Consider the following 25,214-nt stretch of genomic DNA (forward strand, 5'->3'; position numbering starts at 1 on the left):
AAATATAAAATAAAGTTATAATACAAAGAATCTTTACAATAATCTTTACAATAATCTTTACAATAATCTTTACAATAATCTTTACAATAATCTTTACAATAATCTTTACAATAATCTTTACAATAATCTTTACAATAATTTTTACAATAATCTTTACAAAAATCTTTACATTTCTCGCTCGCGATTAATATTACGTCGTCCAACGCTGAGGCTTAAATCTAACTTAATCTAGATCTTAAAACTAAATCTTAAATCTAAATAAATCTAAAAATACGCTCTTATTTAAATAAAAATTTTCGATACAAAGAATCTTTACAATGATCTTTACATTTGTCGCAATTAATATTACATCGTAGAATGATCTTTACATTTGTTACAATTAATCATTCAACGATGAAGCTTAATACTAAATCTTAAGTCTATCTCTATTCGTATCAAAGATACATTTCTAGTTAAAGCGAAAAACTGAAAATATTATATTATAATATTAATTATTCAATCGAAAAAATTTCATTCAAGTACTTGCAATAATTGGAAAGGGGAAATATTCAAAACGAGAAAAGAAGAGAGAACAAGCACAAGGGGAAAAAATATAAAAATCCAGAAGAAAGAAGAAATAATGAAGAAATTAAAGAAACTCATATCACTGTCAATCACTAGCACGACTTATACCAATGGACTTACGAAAATTGATGGACAAGTGATACTTTCCAGTCGTGACAAGTTAGGGGTTACGACAGTAGTCTTGCAGAAAAACGACTTACATTCTGACGACACAGGAAGGAGCAAGGATAAATCCCTGACCACCGGAGCCGAATTACGAGAAAGACGTTCGACCACAAGACCTAACTCTGATCGAGTACTCGAAGGTACCAATCGATCAAAGCGCGGACCCTCAACTAGTCACCGGAAGTAGAGCACCCGTCCAACAATTTCTGCCACTGTTGCGTGACATGTGGTCGACAGTGACTTGAAATAACAGCGACGAAAGAAGCAACAAACCATAAAATAACCATGAGGATATACTGAAGAAGAAAGTAAGAAACGATTCGAATAACCATAAGAATAGAAATTCGAGATGAAAGTAAAGAATAATAAAAACGAAAGAGGGGCTAAAAATGAGAAAGTAAAAGGATGGAGATTTTTATTTTTCGCTTCAAGTTAAGAAATGTATCTCGATACGAAATAGAATTATAATAAACTTAATTCTAATATAAATTAATTAACATATTTTACTAATACCCGCAATCCAATCTATCTGATTATTATTCAAAATAATTAAAAGTATATTATTCATAATAATTAAAAGAATTGCAAAATTTAGATTGGATTGCAAGTGTACATAAGTTTCGCTATTATAATTAAAAATTAAATACTTTTACATTAATCCTAACTTATTATTATATCGCATAAATTATTATAAAAAATTAATAGTTAAATCCCACGTTGTCCAACGTTGTCCAACGATGAAGTCTTAAATTAACTTAATCTAAATCTTAATATTATATTTAAAATCTAATACATATTTTAATATATACAAATGATCTGTACCAAAGATACACTTATATTTAAAGCGAAAAAGTAATAAGAAAAAATTGAAATTGTTAATTATTAAATCAAATAAATATTCTGATATATCATTTCAAAGAGAAGAAAAATTCAAAAGAAGACACAAACAAGCGCAAGAGAAAAAATAAAGAAGAAAAATCAAAACTCTAATTATCATCGATAAAAAAGAAGATAAACCTCTAAAAATCGACCCTTCTAAATCACTGTCGCCCTCATATCACGACTTACATCGATGGACTTACGAAAATCAATGGACAAATGATACTTTCCAGTCGTGACCAGTTAAGGGTTACGACAGTGGTTTTGAAGAAGAACGATTTACATTCTGACGACACACAGGAAGGAGCAAGGATAAATCCCTGACCACCGGAGCCGAATTACGAGAAAGACATTCGACCACAAAACCTAGCTCTGATCGAGTACTCGAAGGTACCAATCGATCAAAGTGCGGACCCTTAACTCGCCACCGGAAGTAGAGCATCCGTCCAACGATTCTTGCCATCGCTTGCATAATATGAGATTGACGTGAAGAAAACGATAAATCAATCTACACAATCTACACAATAGTGAGAATAAATTGAAGAAGAAATTGGAAAACTATATACAAAATAAAAATGAGAAATTCGAGATGAAAGTAGAAAACGAAACATTAAGATTTATTAAGATTATATGTAAGGGAATAAAAGAATTGAGATTTCGCTTTAAATTAAAAAGTGTATCTTTGGTACAGAATACAATAAACGCTTACAATAAACTTAACTATAAGTAATATAATTTATTAACTTATTTTATTAATACCTGCAGTCCAATCTGTTAAATTAATATTTAAATAAAAAAAATTAATGAAAAAAATAATTAAAAAGAATTATGTAAAGTTTAGATTGGACTGCAGATATGCGTAGTTCTTGGCTTGCCATCGCTTTCCAAAAATTATTGTTAATTAAATAAATCTTTTATTTCTAAATTTAATTTTGAAAATTTATTAATGAAATATTCGTAAAATATTCTGATAAATTTTAAAAAAATATGGACAGCGATGCCAATTACCGGGTCTCACCGACGAGGAGGTGACTACGCATCGAGACCCATGTTATATAATAAAAATGAATTATTAAAATTTATTTATATTACATTATAAAAAATTAAAATTATTAAGAATGAATAAATTAATTTATTAATAACTAAAAGAATAAATAAATCCATAAATAAATATAAATTATTAAATATTTAATTATAAATCTATAAATTATTAAATTATCAAAATAAATAAAAAATAAGTAAATGAAAAATAAATAAAAATATAAGTTAATAAATTAATAAAATCAAAAATAAAAATGTAAATTACTAAATAGAAGTATAAATGAATAAATAAATAAATCAAATGCAATAATTAAAAAATTTAAAACTAATTAAATTAATAAATAAATGTTTAAATAAATTAAAATTATGTAAAAATAATCAAATAAATAAAATAATAAATGAATATTAATTAAAAAATAAAATGTGTAAATAATACGTATTAATAATATTAAATGTTAATTTAAAATAAATTTTAAAAAGTGAACAATTAAAAATTTTTAGAAAAATTTAATCAAAGTGCTATAATATCGACCTTTTCGATACAGAAATTCGATTAGAAATGATTGCTTTCCGTAATTTGGCTCGTATTTATAGAAAGTCGCGGCGACCTTTGGCGAAGTCTACCGAACACATACGTCGTTTGCCGATTATATTAAAATTGGTTTTTCGAATATAGTGAACAATAATTTAACAATTTTTAGATTTTTATTGTTAATTTATGATTATAATAATTTATTACATCATTGTAAATAATAATTAATATAAATTTTTACGAATTAAAACTTGATTTGATGTTTTATATTATTAATTTTCGATTTATAACTATATTAAAATATTCTAATTGCCATTTTACAAAAAGAATAGTTACAAAATAATCATAAATGGATTTAGTGGTCAGTACTTTATTAATTTTTAAATTTTTATTTTTAATTTAAGCATCTAATAATTTATTAAATATAATAATTAAAATATACTTTTATGAATTAAAATTAACTTAATTGATATTTTTACAAATTAAAATTATTGTTTTATGGTACTAATTTTCGATTTATATTAAAATATTCTAATTGCTATTAATTGCTATTAAAAAATAGTTACAAAATCATAGTCATAAATAGATTGCGTAGACAATAGTTTAACAATTTAAAATTTTTTTTCTTGATTTACATATTTAGAATGATAAAATTTATTTCTTACAAAATAATAAAAATGGAATAATTGATATATTATTTTTTGCTAACAGTATAAAAAATGCATTTTTATATAACTTTTAATTAATATTTTAAATTAAAATAACAATTTTTTTAATAATAATAATTATTTTAAGATTATAACATTTTTGAATATTAATTTAGAATTATTATTATAAAAATATATATTTAAAATAAATATATATTTTAAATAAATTTAAAATAAATGAATTGGCGGGCAAATCGATATCTATAATAACGCGAATAATTGTCTATAATTTTTAAATAAATATGAAATATTTAAATTTTAATTGTTATACATTAATTATTAATTTTATAATTTATTGAAATTATCTTAATATTTAATAGAATAATTTATAAAAAAAATATTTGAATTTGTTAATGTTTCTTACTTGTATGCGCAAGAAAATGCGCAAGATATGCAAGATGCGCAAAAAGATGCGCAAGATATGCAAGAAGATGCTGAAGATGCGCAAAAAGATGCGCAAGATGTACAAGATGCGCAAGAACATGCGCAGCATGTGCAAAAAGATGCCCAAGATGTGCAAGAAGATGCGCAAGATGTGTAAAAAGATGCGCAACATGCGCAAGAAGATGCGCAAAAGTAAAATTTGATTTCAATTAGTTTTGTGACTTCCGCGAGACGAAAAGATTCTAATAAGTGACGCCTTCATAAATTTTTTGTGAAATGTGTAATAATAAGTGATGAAGTGCTTCAAGAAAGAAAAATATCATAATAGTAAATGCTGGCTTCATATCTACGGAAAAATAACTTAAAAATTAGGTAAGCTTTTATAATATTTTAATATAATAAATTGATATTTCGAATTCCAAAAAAAAAGACGACAATGGCGTTTTAACAAATAATTTTAGATTGAAATATATGAATATTTGATTTCTTAGAGAGTAAATTCGTAATGATTTCATATTTCAATATATCAAATTTTTAGTTTAGACAAATTTTACTATGCACATAATAAAATATAATAAAATTTAATTTCATTATATGTTTAATTCATAATGCGTTTAGAACAGAGAAAAAATAGAGAGGAAAATCTAAGAATAATATGTATCATTTATTTCATGTATCATTTGATATACAAATAAATATTTATAAAATAAAAATCATAATATAAAAATCAATTTTTCAAAAAGAGGCACATTGTGAAAGTTTAAATATTAGCATAATTATTTTTTAATTTAAGTACACTAAATGATGAAATAGAATTGTATTTAAATTAATAACATTTATTCTATAATATTGCATTCTTTTTAAAAGAGGTAGATTTTATGGAATGTTGAAATGCAATTATAATCATTTCAAAATATGATTAATAATTTAAATATCTTTTTGATTCATATTCTTATTAATATTTAATTCATTTTTTTCTCTATTTTCAATCAATTGGCAATCGTTCTTTTAAAATGAAATTAGAATTGCAAAAATATTTATGAATAACTCAACATCATGAATATCAATATCGAATTAAATTATTGCTACTTATTAAATGCTTTTTAATAAAAATATCATATAGCAATTAATTTTAACACATTTGTATTTCTTTTGTGGATATAATAAAATATCTAATCACAACATTGTGATTATTTGTACTTTGGTCAGTAAAATATTAAAAGTTAAATTAACTTATTTACATCTGCAAAAATATTATAATTATTGATTAACATTTCATTAGTAAAAATTTAAGTACCAATAATTTATGTCCACAATGCTGTTGGCATTATTCCTTCTACAGTACCAGCTGCTGGTTTTAAATCTTCATTACATAAAAATTTTAATGGCATATTTACTATATGGCCCTAAAATAAAATTATGAAAAAAAGATAAAATTAATAAAATAATATTTATTAACATATTTTACATTATTTATACCTTAATTTGGTCTACCATTTCTTGAGCTAAAATTGGATTTAATGAAGAAAGTGATTCTTCATCTTGATATTGCTTTAACATGGAAAAATTAACAACTTTATCTGTAGGAATACAATGAAATACTTCTTCATAAATTTCTGTGTTTCGATTACTTCTTGCACACCAAATATCTTTATAGAATGATTTTTTAATTATATCTGTTATATCTATATCTTCATTTGTTTTAAATAATCCCAAATGTTCAGAAAATAATTGTTTTCGTAAAGATCCTGCAAATTTACCGCAAGGAAACGGAATATCATTCATTCTTCCTTCATCGAATTCTTGATCCTACAATTATAAAATAATTAATATTGAAATAATTAAAAATTATATACTTGATATTGTTAATATTTCTTACATGAATTATTACTGCAATTTCGCTATCTCTCGTTGCTATCATGCTTCTATCGTTAATATTAGCGGAACCACAAATAACAGTACTATCATCTACAATTAATAATTTGCTATGAACATAAATTAATTCTGTTACTAATGTACCATTCAACATTGCGTGCGCTCTTAAGCCATGAAATGTAATATATTCACTAGGATCTTCTATTCCTGCTTCAATCAATCGATTTAGGATAGCATCTCTACCCCTATTTATGATTCAAATCATTCTGATTTCAATTTCTGTATCTTTTCATTCTTATTTATTATTTCGTTTCATAATATAATTTTTACCTTGATATAGAAGCATAATTCCAATGTGTAATAGCACGTAAGGCAGTACCAGTTGGACCTCCAACTTCTCCTTCAAAACCTGGTAATAAAGGCATTACTACAAATACTCTAAATACTGCACCTTCTCGATGTGCTCTTAAGATTCGTTTGAATAATGTTTCTCCTATGCGATTTTTTACTGTAGTTCGTTCCATAGATACAAGTGTTATAAAAAATTGATTCTCTATATAAATATATCTTGAATAGAAAATTCAATTACAATATATTAGTTATTTTAAATTATAATTAGTTATTTATAAAAATAAATTTTACCTTTCTGCTTTACTAATAGCTTCAAGATAGGCTTCTTGTATACTTTGTTCTAAAGTTTCTGAATCAAGAAAACCGGCTGACCAAGAACTAACAGATCTTAATACTTGACAATTAACATTATGTATAGCAGATTCTTCAAGAAATGGAACAAAGTTCCTACAGTTTTTATACGATTTTGGAAGCAAAAATGGATAACATGGATTTAATTTTGCTTTTTCCATCTAATAAAATATGAATTATATAAATATTTAATTATTAGATTGTTATTGAAAACTTACTTTAATTGCATTCCAACGTTGAATAAAATGTCTAGCAACATCTCTTGCTGTAGCACCTTGTACCATAATTCCTATATCATGCCATGGCATTCTAGGAGTAGTGCTTCTATCTATTAAATCTTGATAAGGTTTTTCAAGATCATTAAAGTCTTTAACAATAAAATTCACATAATCTTTTCCTAACCAGAGTTTAGATACAGCTGGATATTCTAAAAATACATCTCCACTATATGTCACTGATTCATTACTTTCAATTGCAGTTTGTACTGTATTACTGAAAATATGTCAATAATTTTTTTTAAGATATAAATTTTTTAATTTTTTTATATTTTAATAAAATATAAACTTACTTATCGATTGTATCTTCTTCATCACTACTTCCTTCATATGGATTATATACCATATTAATTAATTCTTGTCTTTTTAATTTAATATTATGTTTCATTCTGTCCATAGTATCTTTTGCCATGCCAAATAAATTTTTACGTTCTGTATTTGGAGTATCACATTTCATAGTATCTGATTTTTCTAAAGGCTGCATTAGTAATAAATCTCCAGCATTCAATTGTGGCAATGCTGGCAATAGTGATGTTTTGTTGCTTATCATTGGTCTAAAAGAAGAGATAATAATAATAATAATAATAATAATAATAAAATATTAAATGTTAATATTTAATTTAAAAAATACAAAATTAATAGAAAAATAGTAATAAAAGAACTTACAATACTGGTATAGATTTTGTAGTAGCCATTACAACTGTATTAGTTGCAATAGCCAGTGGCAGTAAAACATGTTTATTAATATTAGCGCATGATATTTTTTTACTGCTGGTATTGGTAAATTTACCTTTAGATGGAATATAAATACTAGACTGATGAGTATTACCTATAATTAAAAAAAAAAAAAGTACAATTAATTATAATTAATAATGATAGTCAGAAATATTTAATTTTATGTATTATATACCCAAATCTATTAATCTATGTTCGTTATTATCCCATCGGCCGTAACATAAATCGATTCCACCAAGGAAAGCAATGTTTTGATCAACAATCACGATCTTTTCGTGATGTGCCCAGAGAAATATTCCTACTCTTGCATGATCTGGATGACGTAATACTTTTATATTTTCAGGACATTTTTCAACTAACCGTTGTTTACTATAAAAACTATTTATGCCCAATGCAACTTCTACTTCTTTGTAGATCATTATAAATACTTTGATTCCACTAGACTAAATAAAAAATTAATCATTATAAATATAATAACAATAATAATAATTTCATAAATTAGTACAAATATTTTATGTTTTACCAAAAATCCTGAATTTTAGCATTAATAGAATAGCATTAATAGTTAGCATTAATAGAATAGCAAAATTTATTCAGTATTCAATATAAAAATAAAGTTTAAATAATACTTACAGCTTTTCTTTCTAATATTTTATCTAGTCGCCAATAATCATCAGAAACAGGTCTTTTCATATAAATTTCTGGTGATAACCACCAATCTGCAATGAAAATTTCTTCCTTGGCATTTTCTAATGCATCTGCAACAGCAGACATATAACTTGATCCATCAACAAACCATGTAGCTCCTATAGGCGAACGATAAGGTGCAAACGAATTGTGTGGATTTGATTGTATAAAATCTCGACCTATATAATATTAATTAATTAGAGTTTTTATTTTTTAGTTCTATCATTTAAAAAAACTTACCTTCCTTATTACTGATTTCTTGTATAAACTCCATCCATTCTTTAGCCTTTCTTCTTGTCCAACATTTGATTAATATATGCCTGCTAAGATTTGCTATTTGCATACCATTTCTTAAACCTGTTGTATACATGCCAAAACTGACTCCAAACCCATTATCCATTAAAATTACTGACTTTATGCTACCATTTTTGGGCCTAATATAGGCAACAAAAGTATCTTTAACAACAAGATGTCGAGAATGCCATTTTCCACATAAAGATGTACAAAAATGATTACATCTAATACAACACATGCCTTCAAGCAAACCGCAAAAATTACATCTAGTTCTTGCACCTGATCCAGTTCGTTTTAAGATAGTACCTTCTTTGCCTTTCATTCCTAAGTCTTCTATAAATGATAAATGCGAGACTTCTAAAAAATTGATCTAAAAATATTTTATGTTATTAGTAAACATTATTAACATAAAAAAGTCAATTATTAACTTACTGTTTCTGGATGATGCAAATAGATTTTTATTTTTAATAAATTGGTCAAATATTCTTCTAATACTTTTCTTCTAAGATCTAATTGCTCGTAAGGTACTAGCATATCGGGTTTATTTGGAAATCTAGATAAAAGAATATATTTTTTCATTTTATTATTTTATTATTTGCAAAATTGAAAATTTTTAAGTAATTCTAATACCTTGGTAATGCACCTTTACGGCCTTTTCCTTCTTTTACATCTCCTAAACTTTTCAAACTAATTCTTCTTTCTTTATGACTTTTAGTTGGAAAAGGTATATTTAAACTTGCACGATATATTTTCAATTGATTATGCAAGTTTTGGATATGTTTATATCGTTTTTTAATTGTCCAAGTAAAATGTCCATGCCTAAATTCAATAGTGTACAAGTTTGGATTCAGAGGATGTGTTGTTACACTACGTTCATAATCTATGATGTTTACATGCACTTCTTCACCAGGAATAAAAACATCACGATGTTGACTTTTAAATTGTTTTGGTAAATCATATATAGCAGAGAAAGGTATCTTACCAGGATATACTAATATAATAAAGAAAAACAAGACACAATGCACTTGTTAAATATAGTTATTAAATATAATTAATATAGATATTATATATAAAAAATGTTAATGAAAATAACACAGAAAAAATCACATAACAATAAAAAAATCACAACAATAAATAAAATCATGACTAAAATCATAAACTCACCTATGCTATTAGCATCTCCACCACATTCAACAGTTATTGTATCATCATTTTCATTCACAGTAATTTCTAATGAATCAGGTACATCTAATGCATCATCAAATTCAGAATCTTGAAGAACTGAATGGTCCATAACATTCTCAGTTCTTCTCTCATTTAAAATATTGTTAGACATTATTAGTGGAAAATCATCAAGTTATAAAATCATCAATAAATAACTAACCATGTATAGTTAAGTCAAATTATTTTCACAATATATTTTTATTATTAAATTATACAAACATTTTTTTTTTTACAATATTTAAAAAAGTTTCTTAATAAGAAATAGATAAACAGTAGGAATCATTCAAAAATAATGAACAAAAATATACTTCATTAAAAAATAGATAATAATATAGCTGAATAAAAGAAATGCCATGATAAAGAATTGATGGATTTAACTTAGAAAATGATCTAATGTGCGCATGAAGGATTTGGAATGTTGGCAATAGATTAATTAAATATAAGTTACCAGAGATTCGAATAAATTATCATAAATTCATTTTATTATAAATTCATCAATAATAATATTGTTGGTTACGAATTTTATGTTTTATAAATATGTATTATAATTTATAAACATATATAATCTTATTTGACGGTTAAATTAAAATATAAATGCGTGGTATAAAGTTAGAATAAAAGCTTAATGATATTATAAAAGGATACTTATTTATACATATCCTAAATGTCACATGTCACGTTATTATTAAGGTTATAAATATTAACAGTCTTCTTTCTATAAACAGTTTTAAAGTAATAAATTTCATATGATTTTGTAAAAGTTTGATATATATATTTCAGATAATTCCATTATCGTAAGAAGTCACTGTCACAATCACAATTGATTACACATGCGATTTCATCGGTGTTCATTATGTGACAGCACAAACGACGACTTACATTTCTATTATAATCGAATGAAATCTAAAAAATATCGGTATGGTAGATATTTTCTACTAAGAAAATTTGAAATATTAATACAAAATAATATTTTTATATGATATATATTTTTTAATATTTTGGAGTTGAAAGATTTAATAAAATTACTGAAAAAAATTAAGTTAATAAATTTACACTTATATTTTATAAATGATCTATGGAATTATATCTGTTTTATCGATGAAGATAATTATTTCATAAAAAACGTATAAAATAAAAGTAGAAAAAAAATAAAATTATGTATTATTTTTTTTCAATATTCGTTTATGTATATATATAAATTGAAAATTACCTTTCTCATATTATATTATCAATATTGATAAATAATTTATATTATAAATTACTCATTCATATTTTTTTCTTTTTTTCTTATTATAAGCAATATGTATAAGTATAAATAAATTATATAGGAAAAATTCGAAATTCAAATAGTTGAATTTCATTGTGACATTTTTCCTTGAATATTATCAAATAATTTCTAGCATATAAGTCATATCATTTCTTAAGAATTGTAAAAATTTACATTATGTATGATTACGTATTTTTACTGATATCTTATCAATGATTCCTTGTCATTGATATTATCAATATGTTCGTATGTGTTAATGTAAAAAAATATTTATATAAAATTTGTTAAATATTATTTATAATTTACAAAAAGCTATGAAAAGGAAAATATTTTACTTTGACTATTTTATAAATTTTTACCCCAATTACATATTTCATATATAAATATGTATCAATTCATATTAATCGATTAATTAAAAATCGTGATTATGCATGCATAAGTGCAATTTCTTTCGTCAAATTTTATTAACGTGAATTGCTTTGTAACAATTTGATCAGTTTAATATCGTTAAAATCGCAAAAATATTCATCGTGTAAAATAATAAAATTAAATATCGTTATTGTTATTCTGCATAATAGAGTTTAACGTACGTGTCATGCACAAAGAAAAGTGGAACGCGCTATAAAAGGGTTCGATGTAACCTCATTGTCCGTTAATATTACGCACTCGTTGCGTTTGCGATTCGAAAACTCGATATTCCTTATATTATGGAGTTTATGCAGGAAACGAATAGCCTTGTGATTATTAGGAAGGATAATTGTTCAGTTTTGCGATCTACTTTCGAATTGGAACGCAAACGGTCGACTTTATTCCTGGATTAGAATGTCAAGGGAAAACCATGCAATATATATGGAACGCAATGATAATTCGGTAGAAACTATATTTTTCTAATTTAATTTAATTTTGACGATTGTCTGTTACTTTAGTTAATATTTCTTATCAAATTATAACGAAATTTTTTTAATAGAAATATAAATTTATAATATTATTTATTCGTTCTATCGTTCTATTCAATATTTTTCATATTATTCGTCATTTATACATTATCAACAAATATTTTCATTCAGCACTGTAATAATTTATAATATATATTTTTTTTTGGTAAATATATTTTCATTATTTCATCAGTGTGAAATTCTTTTATTCGAATTTCACGCTTCTTCAACTAGAAAGTTCTATAAATTCTTTTCTTATGTCTTCTATGTCTTCTAGTATAGTAACTTATAATGTTATAATAATAAAATTCTACATCGATGATTAAACATATTTTGTATAAGTGATAAGGGAATCGTTGAGGATTTTTTAAAATATTTAATTAAGGATAAATATTGAAACATCGTGTTCCAAATAACGCAACATTTTTAATAATTTAATTTGTGCAATACGATTAGATTTCAAAATAACAGATGAGAATTTCTGAGCAAGATGATTTTATAATCATTCGAGGATTTGAAATTAATATATTAAAATGATATTTTTACATAATATAAATATAACGTAGGCATAAATAACTAAACTATCATGTAAATTAGATTAGATTGTGTCATTAGTGGATCAAGGTATGCGTGGATAAGATTTCTAGATCATCAAGTTATATAAAAGTATCCATCGATTCAGTTGAATAACTGTGTTACATTTTGCAAAATAGAAAAGATGGAAAAAAAGTAGATGTTGCAAGTATCTTCTAATAAATAGATTAAGAAAGATTATATATTTTATTTCGACATCAATATGATGTGGTAAAGATTTGATATAATATTGATAATTATTTCATAATTAGAAATTAGAAATAATTTGATTATAAATAATTCAATTAAAATTCTAATTCTTTTTTATCTTATAAAGTTAAAAGAATATTAAAAATTTTCATATTTTTCTTTCACATTAAAAAATTTGTATCTTCTTGACATATTTTGTTAAAATATTTTATATATATATATGTATATATATATATATATATACATATATATATATAGTTTATCAAAATAATTCTACATGTTTTGTTTTGAAAAATTTATTTTGCTTCAAAAATGTTTAATGAAGGATATAATTTTACATTAAAAATACAGCTTATTAAACATGACACGATTGTTGTTGTAGTTCATTTTCATTTGGATAAAATATTACGACAGCGTAATATATTTATGTAGTGTCGTTTCGTTCAAACGATAATTAAAGTCATTTTTTAAATTACAAATGTGTCATTTCTACAATATATTAATTGTTTAAGTTATAAATCATTTAAATAATCGTTGTACATACTTCTTGCATAAAAATTTAAATTTTCTTTAATATATTCCTTTGCCACACTTTCTAATTTTTTTATAAAATAAATATGAAGTAAGCAAAAAACTATATTATATTATCCAGCTTATTTAAATACATGAATTACTTGATTACATATAAAAATAAATTTTAGAATCATGTAAATGAGAAAAAGAAATATAAGAGAAAAAATTAATTAGTTTACTTTTGACAAAGTTTTTAAACGTAACAAAAACCGATCCACTTACCTACATGTCTAGAAAAAGTATCTTCTATATAACAAGATGAGAATGAAAGATCATACATGCATCCTCGTTAATACATTGAAAATCACGCATATCGAATCATGCATATCTTCTTTTCGTTCAAATTAAATAAAATAAGACAACGATTAAAAAAAAAAGTTAGAAATTTTTACTTTAATTCAATATGAGCACGGGCCACGCGTATTCGCGTTAACGCACAATCTCAGATCGCAGGAAATCACGCATATCGAAGTCAGGCTATCAGTCAGTAAGAGGAACGAGGCGGCTTGTCGCGGGAGGGGATGCTTTCGAGGTACCTGTGCACCAGGGTAGGGGCAGCGTATAGCACGCAGAGTGCAGGAACGTTGTTGGGTGGTGTGGTGGTGGCGGTGGTGGTGGCGTGGAGTCGGGCGAAAGGGAAAATGGTCGAGCGAACACTTTTTTTTCTCCCCCATTTAGAGCCAGGTTTTTTGACACGGCGGTCGTTCGATCGACTTCCATTTGTCTCCGAGCTTTCCGCCGACTAACGTCCGCCGAGCATAACACCCGGTGTGCATATATATATATATATCTCGCGAAGATGCGTGTCGATCGTTTCAATCTCACCTGATCTGAGTCGCATGTGCATACGTACAACAAACAATCGTGAATACAATCGTCGTTAATCGTCGACTCGGTTCGATCTCGGTTGTTCTCAGTGATCATCGAGACGACTCTTCCGGATCGAATGTGCAAAAAATTGTAATATAAAATAAATACAACGGATAATTAATTTTTCCAACTCGAAATCGTTTAAAGCCATAGTTGGTAAACTGTATAATAGTAATAATAATAATAATATCGTGATCCTTGTGATTGAATAACCTGTGATACGCAAAAAAAGGGAGGGTGTAGGAGGACCCGTGACAGGCCAGGTGAACTGAAATGAAACATTGGATCAGGCTGGTCTAAGAAGCCGCAAGGTGAGTGGGGCCTCAAGTGCGACCGGAACAATTCAACTCTTTTGTCTCGGCATGGGAAAAGCATGAGTCGCTTATTGAAACTTTGCAAGGTCGTTCGTTCTTTTCTGAGGAAAAATAGATGAACCTACTTAGATTATTTCTTTTTTTTTCGTCACAGTCGGTTTCCATGATCGTTTATACGCGTATGGAAACCATCTTCGAGTCGATGATCGTCCTTAAACCGCTTGTAGAATACGCGTATTGAATCATTAGAAAATATCTCGAAAATTGAAACGATTGCGTTTAAAGGAAAAAATTATAATATCCTTGAGATGTTAAATTTATCATTTTTCCGAGATGGAGACCGCATAATGGAAAAACCCGATAAAAGTTGATAATTAGAAAAAGAAATGTCGGTGTTAGAAGTTCCGTGATCGTTATAGAGGAATTGGCTGGAATTGCAGAGAATATTAACCGACCGGCCGCGGAATTAACTGACCGTTGCCTGTAACTTGGTAGTCCACTTTCACGCGCTCAAACTTCCAGATGTTCCTGGTGTTTCTTACGTAAAACTCGGTTATCCGAGCTGTCCGTGCCGAAATCATATTTTTTTCTGTGACGATGATCGGTGGACTGTTCCACGAGCTCGTCACGCGATTTTAAATCGAACAATAATCCTGAAAATTGAGCTCGACAGGCACGAGCAATGTATTTTGGAGAAATTTCTTTTCCTTGTTCTTTTATTGTTTCTTTAAAAATTGAAAGAAAATGTTAAGTTTAAGATGGAAATTATAGGAAGAAGAAACTCTGTATTGTTTTGCTTTTATAATTTTCGATGTTTTGTTGAAAAAGTAATATTATACTTGATATAAGATATTGCTTGATATAAGATATTTCAATAAGAATGATTCAATGAAAATAATAAATAACGCAATAAATCATCGATAATTTATATTATGATTATAAAGATCAAAATATGGAAATCTTTAATAGTTTTACAATAATTCTTTTTTGCTATATGATATTTGTTTTATTATTGCTTTATAAGGGAAATGATCAAAAAAATTTCAAAGTGGAAATTTTTCTTTCTACGATTTTTTTTATTTTATTAAAAAATATATCGATAATTTAATCCGTTCGATGAAATTTTACAATGATTTTCGCTTTCTATTGAATAAGCCTCTACGGAATATGCTTTACAATCGCGGGCAAAACCTGATACGTGCAATTGCATATACCGTTGTGCAGAATTTACTTTCGATTGGCGCGTAACAGATTCGTGCGCACGAACGATCGTGGAAAGGAATCAGAGTCTGGAGCACGGTTCTCTCGAGAATGTTTTTAACCCGAGTTTGTGATAAATTATGAACGAATTAACGAATCTTCTTTTTCTATGAATTCTATGAATTCATGAATTCTATGAATTCTGTAAACGTATGTGATTTAATTGCATATAAAACTCGTCTGACCGGATTTAAATCTTCGATATAAAGATTTTTATTTTATTAGAAATATCGTTGAAAATATTTCTTTTCGTATATTTTATTGAATCATCTCTCCATTCTTAATATTATAAATTTTATCAAACACTTTTATCATTTACATTACATTTTATCGAATAAATCCATTATTTTTAATATAATTATAATAAATAAAAAAATACTTTGATTATTTACATAGAAGTGAGAAAAATTGTAGAGATTGAGTAACGAATATTAAAAAAAAAATAAAAAATTCACGATGAAAACGAACAAGAAGAAGTTGAATGAATTTCATTAATGAAACGTAACGCAGTTGAGTCTAACGGTATTTCGAGTACGGTCGATGATCCATGGTTGATCTTGATCTTCCTCCTCTCCTCGTTGATCTTCGCGCCAACAGAGGAAAGAGGATCGAAATAACTCACGATCTTCACGACTGGCCGCATATTTGAGACGACCTCGATAGATCTGCCGATAGATTTGTCAAATTCTAAACATCTTCAAACCGGTTTTTTATTTTTTACACTAAATTAGATAATTCTATCAATTATGTTAAACTGAAAATTAATAATTATAAATTAAACTGAAAATTACGTATTCAATCTTTTTTAATATCATGTATTTGTAATCATGATGCAATTTTTAATTTGATCTAAATAATTTTTCTGTAATAAAATAAACAATATTAAAGTAGTAAATTGATGAAAAGTGTAAAGATAAAGTATGGATATTGATTAATAACTTGATTATGAAAGTTAGGTAAATTAATAAATAAATCTAACTAGTGTCCATGTCTTGTATAAATAATTAATTAAAAATCAGCGATGCGGAGAAGATTGAAAAGTTTTTATTTAGCAAAAGTTATATCATTAAAAGGTTTATTTGAGCGAAAAGATCTTCACTATCGTTATTATTTCCTAGAAATGATTGAGAATCTCAATTGAAATGTTTTTTTTTTTTCTACCATTAAAATTATTTCCCTTGGACAATCTTTTTCTCGTGAATATTTCCTTACCCCCAAGTAAATCAAGAAAAATATCCTTACTTCAAACTCTTTAATGGAGCAAGATTTCTCCATGAGAATTTCATAATTGAAGATGTATATCTTTTTATCGAGAAAAAAATATATTATTTCTCAAATACAATTAGAAAAGATATTGTGAATGGTTCGAATATAAAAAATCAAAGAAGAACATTTTAATAAAGAGGAGAGTAAGGAGGCTATTTCTGGAAATTGATACAGTTTTTATAAAACGTATATGGAAAGTGATTCAGGTTTCCATTAAATATACAGGGTGGGGTAACAAGAGCTATGGGCATGAAACGAGCCTTAACCTCTTTCTGAAATCTTTTTTCTTTCTTTTTTTTTTCCAGACATAAATTATTTGCAATATCAGGCCAATTAAACAAATCAACGCGATGTTTATATTTACAGAGACTACTTGTAAACTTATTCGCAAACACTCTCGAGTAAAAATATCTTTTTATCAGATTCTATTAGATTTCACTTTCATATTCATATCGATCATACTTTCATATTATCAATTATAATAGTGGTGTATGAAAGTATGATTGATATATTGATATAATGAAGATGAAAAATAATAAAATGATAAAATATGCGTGCCATGTACTTTTTCTCAACTGTTGTGTGTAAACGCGAATTGATTGAAGCTTAATTAACATTTTCTCAGAAAATATAACAATCGATCTCGGTATTATTAAATGACAGGGTGTCAACTGGTGTTATTTTTAATGGAATAAATAGGGAGACGAAGGCGTTGTGGCACAACATAGCGAGATAAAAATAAGGGTTCGATCGATCTTTTTGATATAGAAACAAAGTGGATAATTGAGTATTCATCCTTGACGATGTAAAAATAATCGGTTCCGAGACAAAGACACGTCGGATATAATTTAATATCAGAGGTAATTTTGAGAAAGTATATCTTTTTTTGGAGATCGAAAATTGGGAAACATATATATAATTGTACTTAAACTTGCGATCTCATAGATGCTCGGTCATGTTATGGTATAGTTGTTGAGAATTATACGCGCCGGTTAACAGGCTGAGGATAATACGAGTAAAAGTAGATTTAAATGGAGAAGGTGGTTCTTGACTTTCACACATGCATGCATTAAGTAGTCTTACGTATAGAGTGATCTGAAAGAAGAAGATGATGAAATATTTAGGATTTCTTAAGTTTTGATCGAAAAATTGTTAATTTTTTATTTTCTATGGTATTTTATTTTGTAAAAAATACCTATCAGAAACGTTTTTCTTCAATATTGAATGTTAGTTAGAATATAATAGTACAATCTCCATTATAATTTATATTTATTTAAATTCGTTTAAATGAGAGAAAATAGATAGGCATAAACTAGTTGAAAGAAGTCATAATTGAAAAAGCAGAAAGCAGAAAGTAGTTAACATAAAAAACCATTGAAACAAATGATGCATAGGCACAAGCTACTCTCATTGAAAATGTAATTATTGCTTTTAGATTTTCCTCAAAAATTTCATCGCGTGTTTTCAAAAGGATTAAATATTTAAAACTGTGAATGAAAATAATTTGAAAAAGCAACTTTTCTTTCATTCTTTTTTTTTTTTATTTTTTTTGATGTTACTTAATATATTTATTTTTTATTATTGCAGAATGGTGGGGAGATTTTCGTGGTGTACGACGGTGGTTGCATTGGTGGTGCTGCTGCTTTTCGTCACAACCGAAGGTCTTCGTGAACGTACTCAGGTAAGTGGATAATTATCTTGAAAAGGTCTAACTGTTTCTGAAAGATTTCATTTAGATGGGAGCAAAAAAATTAAAATTAATGATATCTGAACGAGAGATTAATATTTTTCGTTACTTTTATTCTATATTTTCATTTTTATTAATGGTAATATTTATTTTTTCGTTGAAATATACGAAATCGTTACGAGCACATTTCGTTGCATAATAAAAATAATCTGTTAAAATTTATAGGTAATTACTATTTGTAAGATAAACATGAAAGAAAGATTTCATAATGAAATTATATTTTTTATCGAATGTATTCACGAAAGTCTTGACTATTTCGTAGTTATTAAACAGAGATTAATTACTTCGCCAATTAGAGGTCAATTACTTCGCGAAACTTCAAATTATTCTGAAAATTATTATTCACGGTTTATAGTTGAGCCTATAACTTTTAATGCAACTTTTTAAACGTTTCGTTATTGATTCGATAGACAGAGCACTTTGAATTTAATTTTAAGTGTTTAAGTAAGCTCATTTATTAAATTACACCATCGTTTAAGCGAGATATTCATAAAATAGAGTAATTCAATATTTCTTCCATCCAAATTACAAAATATATTCGTTACAATATACAATATCATACAATACAATATTTTTTTCCTTTCGTTTTGATTAAAAAATTCAAGGTAGCGTTATATTATACTTATAAAAAGAAAAAAATTCTTCGATCGAATTACATATTTTATAATTTTATCTTAGTATTTTCCAATCAATCGCGATTTTTCCCTTCAAAACCAAGAGTGTCTCAATTTCGTGTCAAGGATACCGTGTTGCGGGCGTCCAATGTTTGGTACGTTGGCGGTGTTAATTCATTTTTTTCTTCTTTCATTGTCCACGAAGGCTATCGCGCCGCTGGAACGGATTAATCCTTATAATTTGAATAACGTCTCGTAATCGAATCTCGTAAACACACACACGGACAATTAACGATCGAGGAAACGAGTTATTTGTAAAAAAAAAAAAAAAAAGATCCTCTATTACGACGACTATTTTCGTTTGAAAAAGGAAATCCTCTCAGGTTCTATCGAGAATGTTACGCGTTTCCTTTCTTACTCGTCGTTAAATCGCATCTTCATCTATCTTGATCTTCAAAGCGTTGATCTTATGTGAAGCGTCGATTAATCGTGTCACGCGATTTAGCAAGGATATCGTTACGAAGAAATCGTGAAAATGGTCGGAAAAATCGCAAGGTGTTGGTAAATCGCGGATAGGAAGTTTTCACTGTAACTTGTTCGTGTTTGGTGCTACAAACTTTCGTGCGCGACTGGTAAACTGTTATTTAGAAATTAGTCGAACGTAGAAAATGATCGAACGGGATCGAGAAGAGATCGAGACGAGAGAATTGTAAAGGGAAAAGAAGTTAATTATATTAGTTAAAGAGATAGAAACGTGACGTTCGTTTCTCGATAGAAAGTGACTCGAATAGACGAATTTACTTTCCATAAAATTAGTGTTAATGGAGATTAAGTTTATTCTTAAAAATATCGATCTTCTCGTTTTTATATTTCACGAAAGATTTTGTGTTTGTTTAATTTTATTCGTTATTGGATTTCGAAAATTAGTTTTTCCGAATGAAATATATTTTTCTTGATATATTTTTCCGATTAAATGATTTGGAAATTGTTCCTTTGAGCTATTTTATTTATTTACGGAAAATTACATAATAAGAGGAAAGTAAGAAGAATAGTAACATTTCCAACGAAATGTCAGTAAACTTCACGTTTTTATTGTAATAGTTATGTCAGATCTATTTAATGGAAATTTAATTCGAAGTATGTATACGAAGCGTAGGAGGCAATGTGGAAAGTAATAGTCCTCTGAAGAAGTAGTTATGATACTTGTTTAGAAATTATAGTTAAGTGCATAACTTTTCCTTTCAATTTATGATTGATAATTCATATATGATACTTACGGATATAATTAATTTATTAACTTATATAATTAAAATTCTATTCTTAGTTTTTTATTATTATTATAATAAAGTTGTAATATATTTTTTTATTATATTCTCTCTTTTTCATTCTTTTCTTAAAAGGTGCTTTACATTTATATTTAATTTATATAAAAAGAATTTAAACTTTTTTCCATTTTAATTTGACATGTATATTAAGAATGATGAACATAATATAAAATGAAGAGATAAAGATCGATATCTTCTGATACTTGAACCGATTTCTCGATATTATACGCGATGCAATTATGGAGAACGACGATCATCTTGAACGTTCTTTGATTCCTTCACCGCAAAGGTTATCGAAACGTGTTTTTCGATTGAAAAAATGACCGCCACGAATCCTTTCATCATTTATGTAAGTCATAAATATCTAGCCACGTGTCGAAGATTGGAAAGTTTTAATAATGATTCAACATTGCGCTAGATGCATTTGCTAGGTCACTTGTGAAGGAAAGGAAAAGGGAAATGTGTATCCATTCATTCATTTTTATTTGTCAGAATTTGACCAAAGTTTCATCAGAATTTTTCTCCAATAGATAATCCAATAGAGTATAAATACTCTAAACTTTAAATAATGAATTTCAATTATTTCAGTTACTCCATATATTGATTATATCTCAAATTTCTCATTATAATACTATTAAATTACCACATTCTCTTTAGAATTAAACTCGAATGGAACGTTTATTTCTTAAGGCTCGAGCATTACAAAATTCGATTCTTTTAATTATCGAAACATTTAAAGTATAGCATGAATATGAAATTCTTTGAGCAAACATAAAAACAACAGTAAAAATAGGAAAATAACTAATAATAATCAGGTTCGTATTTCTTTCAGAAAATTCCTTCCAAACAAAACATAGTACATTCTCGAATCTCATCAGTCGTTTGTTCTTAAATTCAAATACTTTTAATTAAAAGAGATAAATCTTACGATCGTTACTTCATTTCCACAAAAGATAGATTTTTCTCTATCACGTTACATTAAACTTATTATTACTCGATATGTATCGAACTAATTACATCATCAGCATAAACAAATTCATCGATCAAAATCTTCTCAAAATCCAACAATACTTCATCCTCTAATTCTCTTTCGTAATTATTTCCAAATTATTCTCGAAACACCTGCGAAATATTTTTCTTGCTAACTTGTTTCCCGCATTTATATTATTTCGTTCCATTATTAGAGCGAGTTTGCAACGAAATTTTCACCGAAAATCGTACGAACACAACGGTGTATTGTGTTACGTGCTCGAATTCCGTGGTTGAAGCGGCTCGATAGGAGAGATACAGAACAGAAATGGATACAGAGGAAGAAAAGAAAGGAAGGAAAGAGAGGTGCAGGTTCGTGTGGACCACGCCTAGTCGTGCGCTGGTCTCTCGGTTGCGAATAATATAACGGGTGGTCGTAAATTTTACAACTGCTCACTATTTTCACGTGACGAATGATAGGTAGGTGTTTGCACAGTCTGTTGGATTGTTGAATGGTTGATAGGATAGGATTCCAACCGGACACGATTATGCGTGTTATGGAATAGTGGTTTTATAATATTGTTATTGAAGTGGATGGAAAATATGATTGGAATGGAGTTTTGTATTTGTTTGGTCTCGATAGGTCTCTCGATTTATTCGATTAACTTAGTTGGGGGTAATGATTTGAGAGAGTTGATCGATCGAGAATTATTTTTTGTAAGTAGATGTATTTGTGAAAATTGACAGTGGTATTCATTTCGAAATGATTCTAGAGAATTTTTCTCTTAATTGTATGCATCTTGAAACAAGATATCTAGAAATAAGGATGTAAATATATTGATGTAAAACTTTTGAAAGTTGCTCTCGAGAATTCGTTAAATTATTTTTCGCTGATGAATATTTATACATATTGAGAGTGAAAGTTATTGAATATTATTATAAATATTATTGTGTTGAATTCTTATATCATAATGATGATCACTTCATGGAAATATTATTTCAGTACAAATGTTATTATAAATATATAAATATATATTTATTACAGAGAGATATATCTACATTCTTAGAACTAATAGTTTTTATATTATTTCTTATCTTATTGCCTTATCAAACATTTTAATACTCTAGAGAAAAAAGTAAAAAGATATCTGATAGTTTTTATCTGTGACAATATTATTTATATTCTGTTAAATCTTTCAATTTATTTGTAGATATATCTTCAAATTTATCCATACCATATTATAAGCAGAATTTTGACTAATTAAAAATATATTTATCCTCCAATTTTTTTACTAAAAATTAATTTTCGTCCACTCTATCATTTCTCTAAAATATTCACAAAGGATAAATAAATTCTATTTCGTTCACCCGTTATACAAAGCGCTCAGGTATCAATCGTTTAATAAACTTTATACATTGCAGAGAGCGCGCATTTTGCAGGATTATCTGTTCTAAATTTCGATATGGTATCACGTGTATTACCAGTCCGTTTAATGCGATTAATCACACGTTAATTACCTTAGGTTAATTAATTCGATTCGAATCGTGATTCATGGTATTTCGTATTCGATAATTAAATATTCCCAATTTGCGAGGAATTTCATGGAAAAAGATACGTGATTATGCAAATATTTTAACACTTGAACTCTATTTTAAAAATTTTGATTAAACACATTTGGCATTTAGAAGTTTGTTGAACAGATGCACGATATTTCGAACACGAATGCAATCGGCTGAAAATAACTCTTGAGTGACCGACTTTCATGGTGGTAAAAAGCACTTATTCCTAGAAGCAAATAATGATGTTTCATTAATGGTAAAAAAAGAGTCATCGTAACTTATTCTATTACCAAGATTTATTTCCATTTCTGTTTGATTAGAAGAAAATTTAGCTTATTTCTCTGTTTATTTACTTTCATATTACACAATATGTTAAATAACAGTTAAAAATCTTTTTTATTCCAATTTTCTTTAGAAAAATAATCTGCTATTACCAATACTTTTTACCAAATTATTCAATAAATTTCTATATTATCAAAAATTTAAAATCATTTTCCAGGAAATTTTCTGTAATAAGATAATACGAGTAACAACTTTAACAGATTCACCATTTTAAAATAGGGATAGATCTAATTTCTCTCTTAATTCAAATTCTACATATTATACATACAGATTCCAAAATTCTTTTTTGATCGATAATGAAATCGTCTTCGATTGTTCCTCAAAGTTCATCAATTCGAAAACAGGTTTAAATTCGATTTCATGCTTTGATTCTCGACTCGGATTAACGCAAGATAGAAACTCGGTTGGCAAATCTTTTAACTTGTATCTCGAATCGAAAAATAGCACGGCCGTTATCGATTCTATCTTTTTGTTAACTATTGCAAACACGCAATCGACCTGGAAATATTTTATTATTATGCCGATCCGTTCGTTGATGAAGGATTCGAGGAGGAAAAGGACGGCCTGATCTCGCTGAAAGTTAATGCACATCATCGTACCATCCTTAATCTAAATTACACATCTATTACAGGCGTTGCTTCCCGTGTTACGGCATTTCGTATTCCTTGCTCGGTTTTGCGCAATCGAATCGCAACGCGAAAAGAAGAAGCAGCAGGATGAGGTCAGCGGATTTCGTTTCGTCAAGTAAGGGGCTGTTTCGATAATAAAAGAAAAAATAATAGATTATACAGATGGATTAAGCAATGAGAAAGATAGGAGGAATATTTGAACTCGATTGTTTAAGTGACTGATTATTATTATTTTCACAAGCATAATTATATAAATGGAAGTAAAAATCTGCTTCATCGTTAAATATTAATATATAGGCTGTTATATCATGTGAGATTTTGAGATTTTTGTGCTAAAAATTTTTATATAATAAACATTTGTTAAGTTATAATTAGGATAAGGATGAGCTGGTTAAAAATAATTTATCTTGACGTTACTTTGAGATATTAATTGCTACTGTTTTATGTTTCAAGTAAATTTTATGCATTAATTAGAAAAAATAAATTAATTCATTAATTTGGCTTAGAGTTTGGCTCATATATTTCTCAAATCTATTTAATAGTTTATTTAACGATCCTTTTGTAACCGAAAGAAGTTTCTAATTAAGAAATAATTCTGGTACTACGATGAAGAAGATTATATTCTTTAAAAAGAATTATATTGCAAAAATATAATACTTAAATCGAAACTTGAAAGAATGTGTTAGATTTCAATTT

The 25,214-nt window shown here is 27.0% G+C and overlaps 2 protein-coding genes across 11 annotated transcripts in view; one reads left to right on the plus strand and one right to left on the minus strand.

Annotated features, from left to right (window-relative positions):
- Nucleotides 1-5,376: 5,376 nt before the first annotated feature.
- Nucleotides 5,377-10,970, minus strand: LOC725119 (phospholipase D2). Of its 2 annotated transcripts, XM_006561133.3 has the most exons (15): nucleotides 10,710-10,970; nucleotides 10,005-10,219; nucleotides 9,471-9,831; nucleotides 9,273-9,393; nucleotides 8,787-9,210; nucleotides 8,493-8,725; nucleotides 8,035-8,302; nucleotides 7,791-7,953; nucleotides 7,418-7,678; nucleotides 7,068-7,341; nucleotides 6,790-7,010; nucleotides 6,478-6,714; nucleotides 6,152-6,392; nucleotides 5,752-6,081; nucleotides 5,377-5,678 (listed from the first exon to the last, which is right to left on the minus strand). In XM_006561133.3, exons 2-15 carry the CDS (start codon nucleotides 10,174-10,176, stop codon nucleotides 5,577-5,579), a joined length of 3,408 nt encoding a protein of 1,135 aa, XP_006561196.1. In that variant the 5' UTR covers nucleotides 10,177-10,219; nucleotides 10,710-10,970; the 3' UTR covers nucleotides 5,377-5,576. The 2 variants fall into 2 exon arrangements, with proteins under 2 accessions (XP_006561196.1, XP_026294812.1); XM_026439027.1 differs by lacking the exon at nucleotides 10,710-10,970 and having other exon boundaries at nucleotides 5,378-5,678; nucleotides 9,471-9,659; nucleotides 10,005-10,147.
- A 3,264-nt stretch (nucleotides 10,971-14,234) lies between these two features.
- The window catches only part of LOC725164 (serine-rich adhesin for platelets), a 51,125-nt gene continuing 40,145 nt past the window's right edge, over nucleotides 14,235-25,214 (plus strand). For 4 of the 9 annotated variants that reach the window (XM_006561136.3, XM_026446446.1, XM_026446443.1 and 1 more), the window contains exons 1-2: nucleotides 14,236-14,803; nucleotides 18,920-19,013. In XM_006561136.3, the coding sequence (XP_006561199.2) occupies nucleotides 18,921-19,013 (93 nt within the window). In that variant the 5' untranslated portion in view covers nucleotides 14,236-14,803; nucleotide 18,920. Of the gene's footprint in view, nucleotides 14,804-18,919; nucleotides 19,014-25,214 lie in introns of all 9 variants that reach the window. The other 5 variants (XM_026446442.1, XM_026446441.1, XM_026446444.1 and 2 more) reach the window with 3 other exon arrangements.

This window comes from Apis mellifera, linkage group LG2, assembly GCF_003254395.2.
Source record: "Apis mellifera strain DH4 linkage group LG2, Amel_HAv3.1, whole genome shotgun sequence".
NCBI classification, from domain to species: Eukaryota; Metazoa; Arthropoda; class Insecta; order Hymenoptera; family Apidae; genus Apis; species Apis mellifera.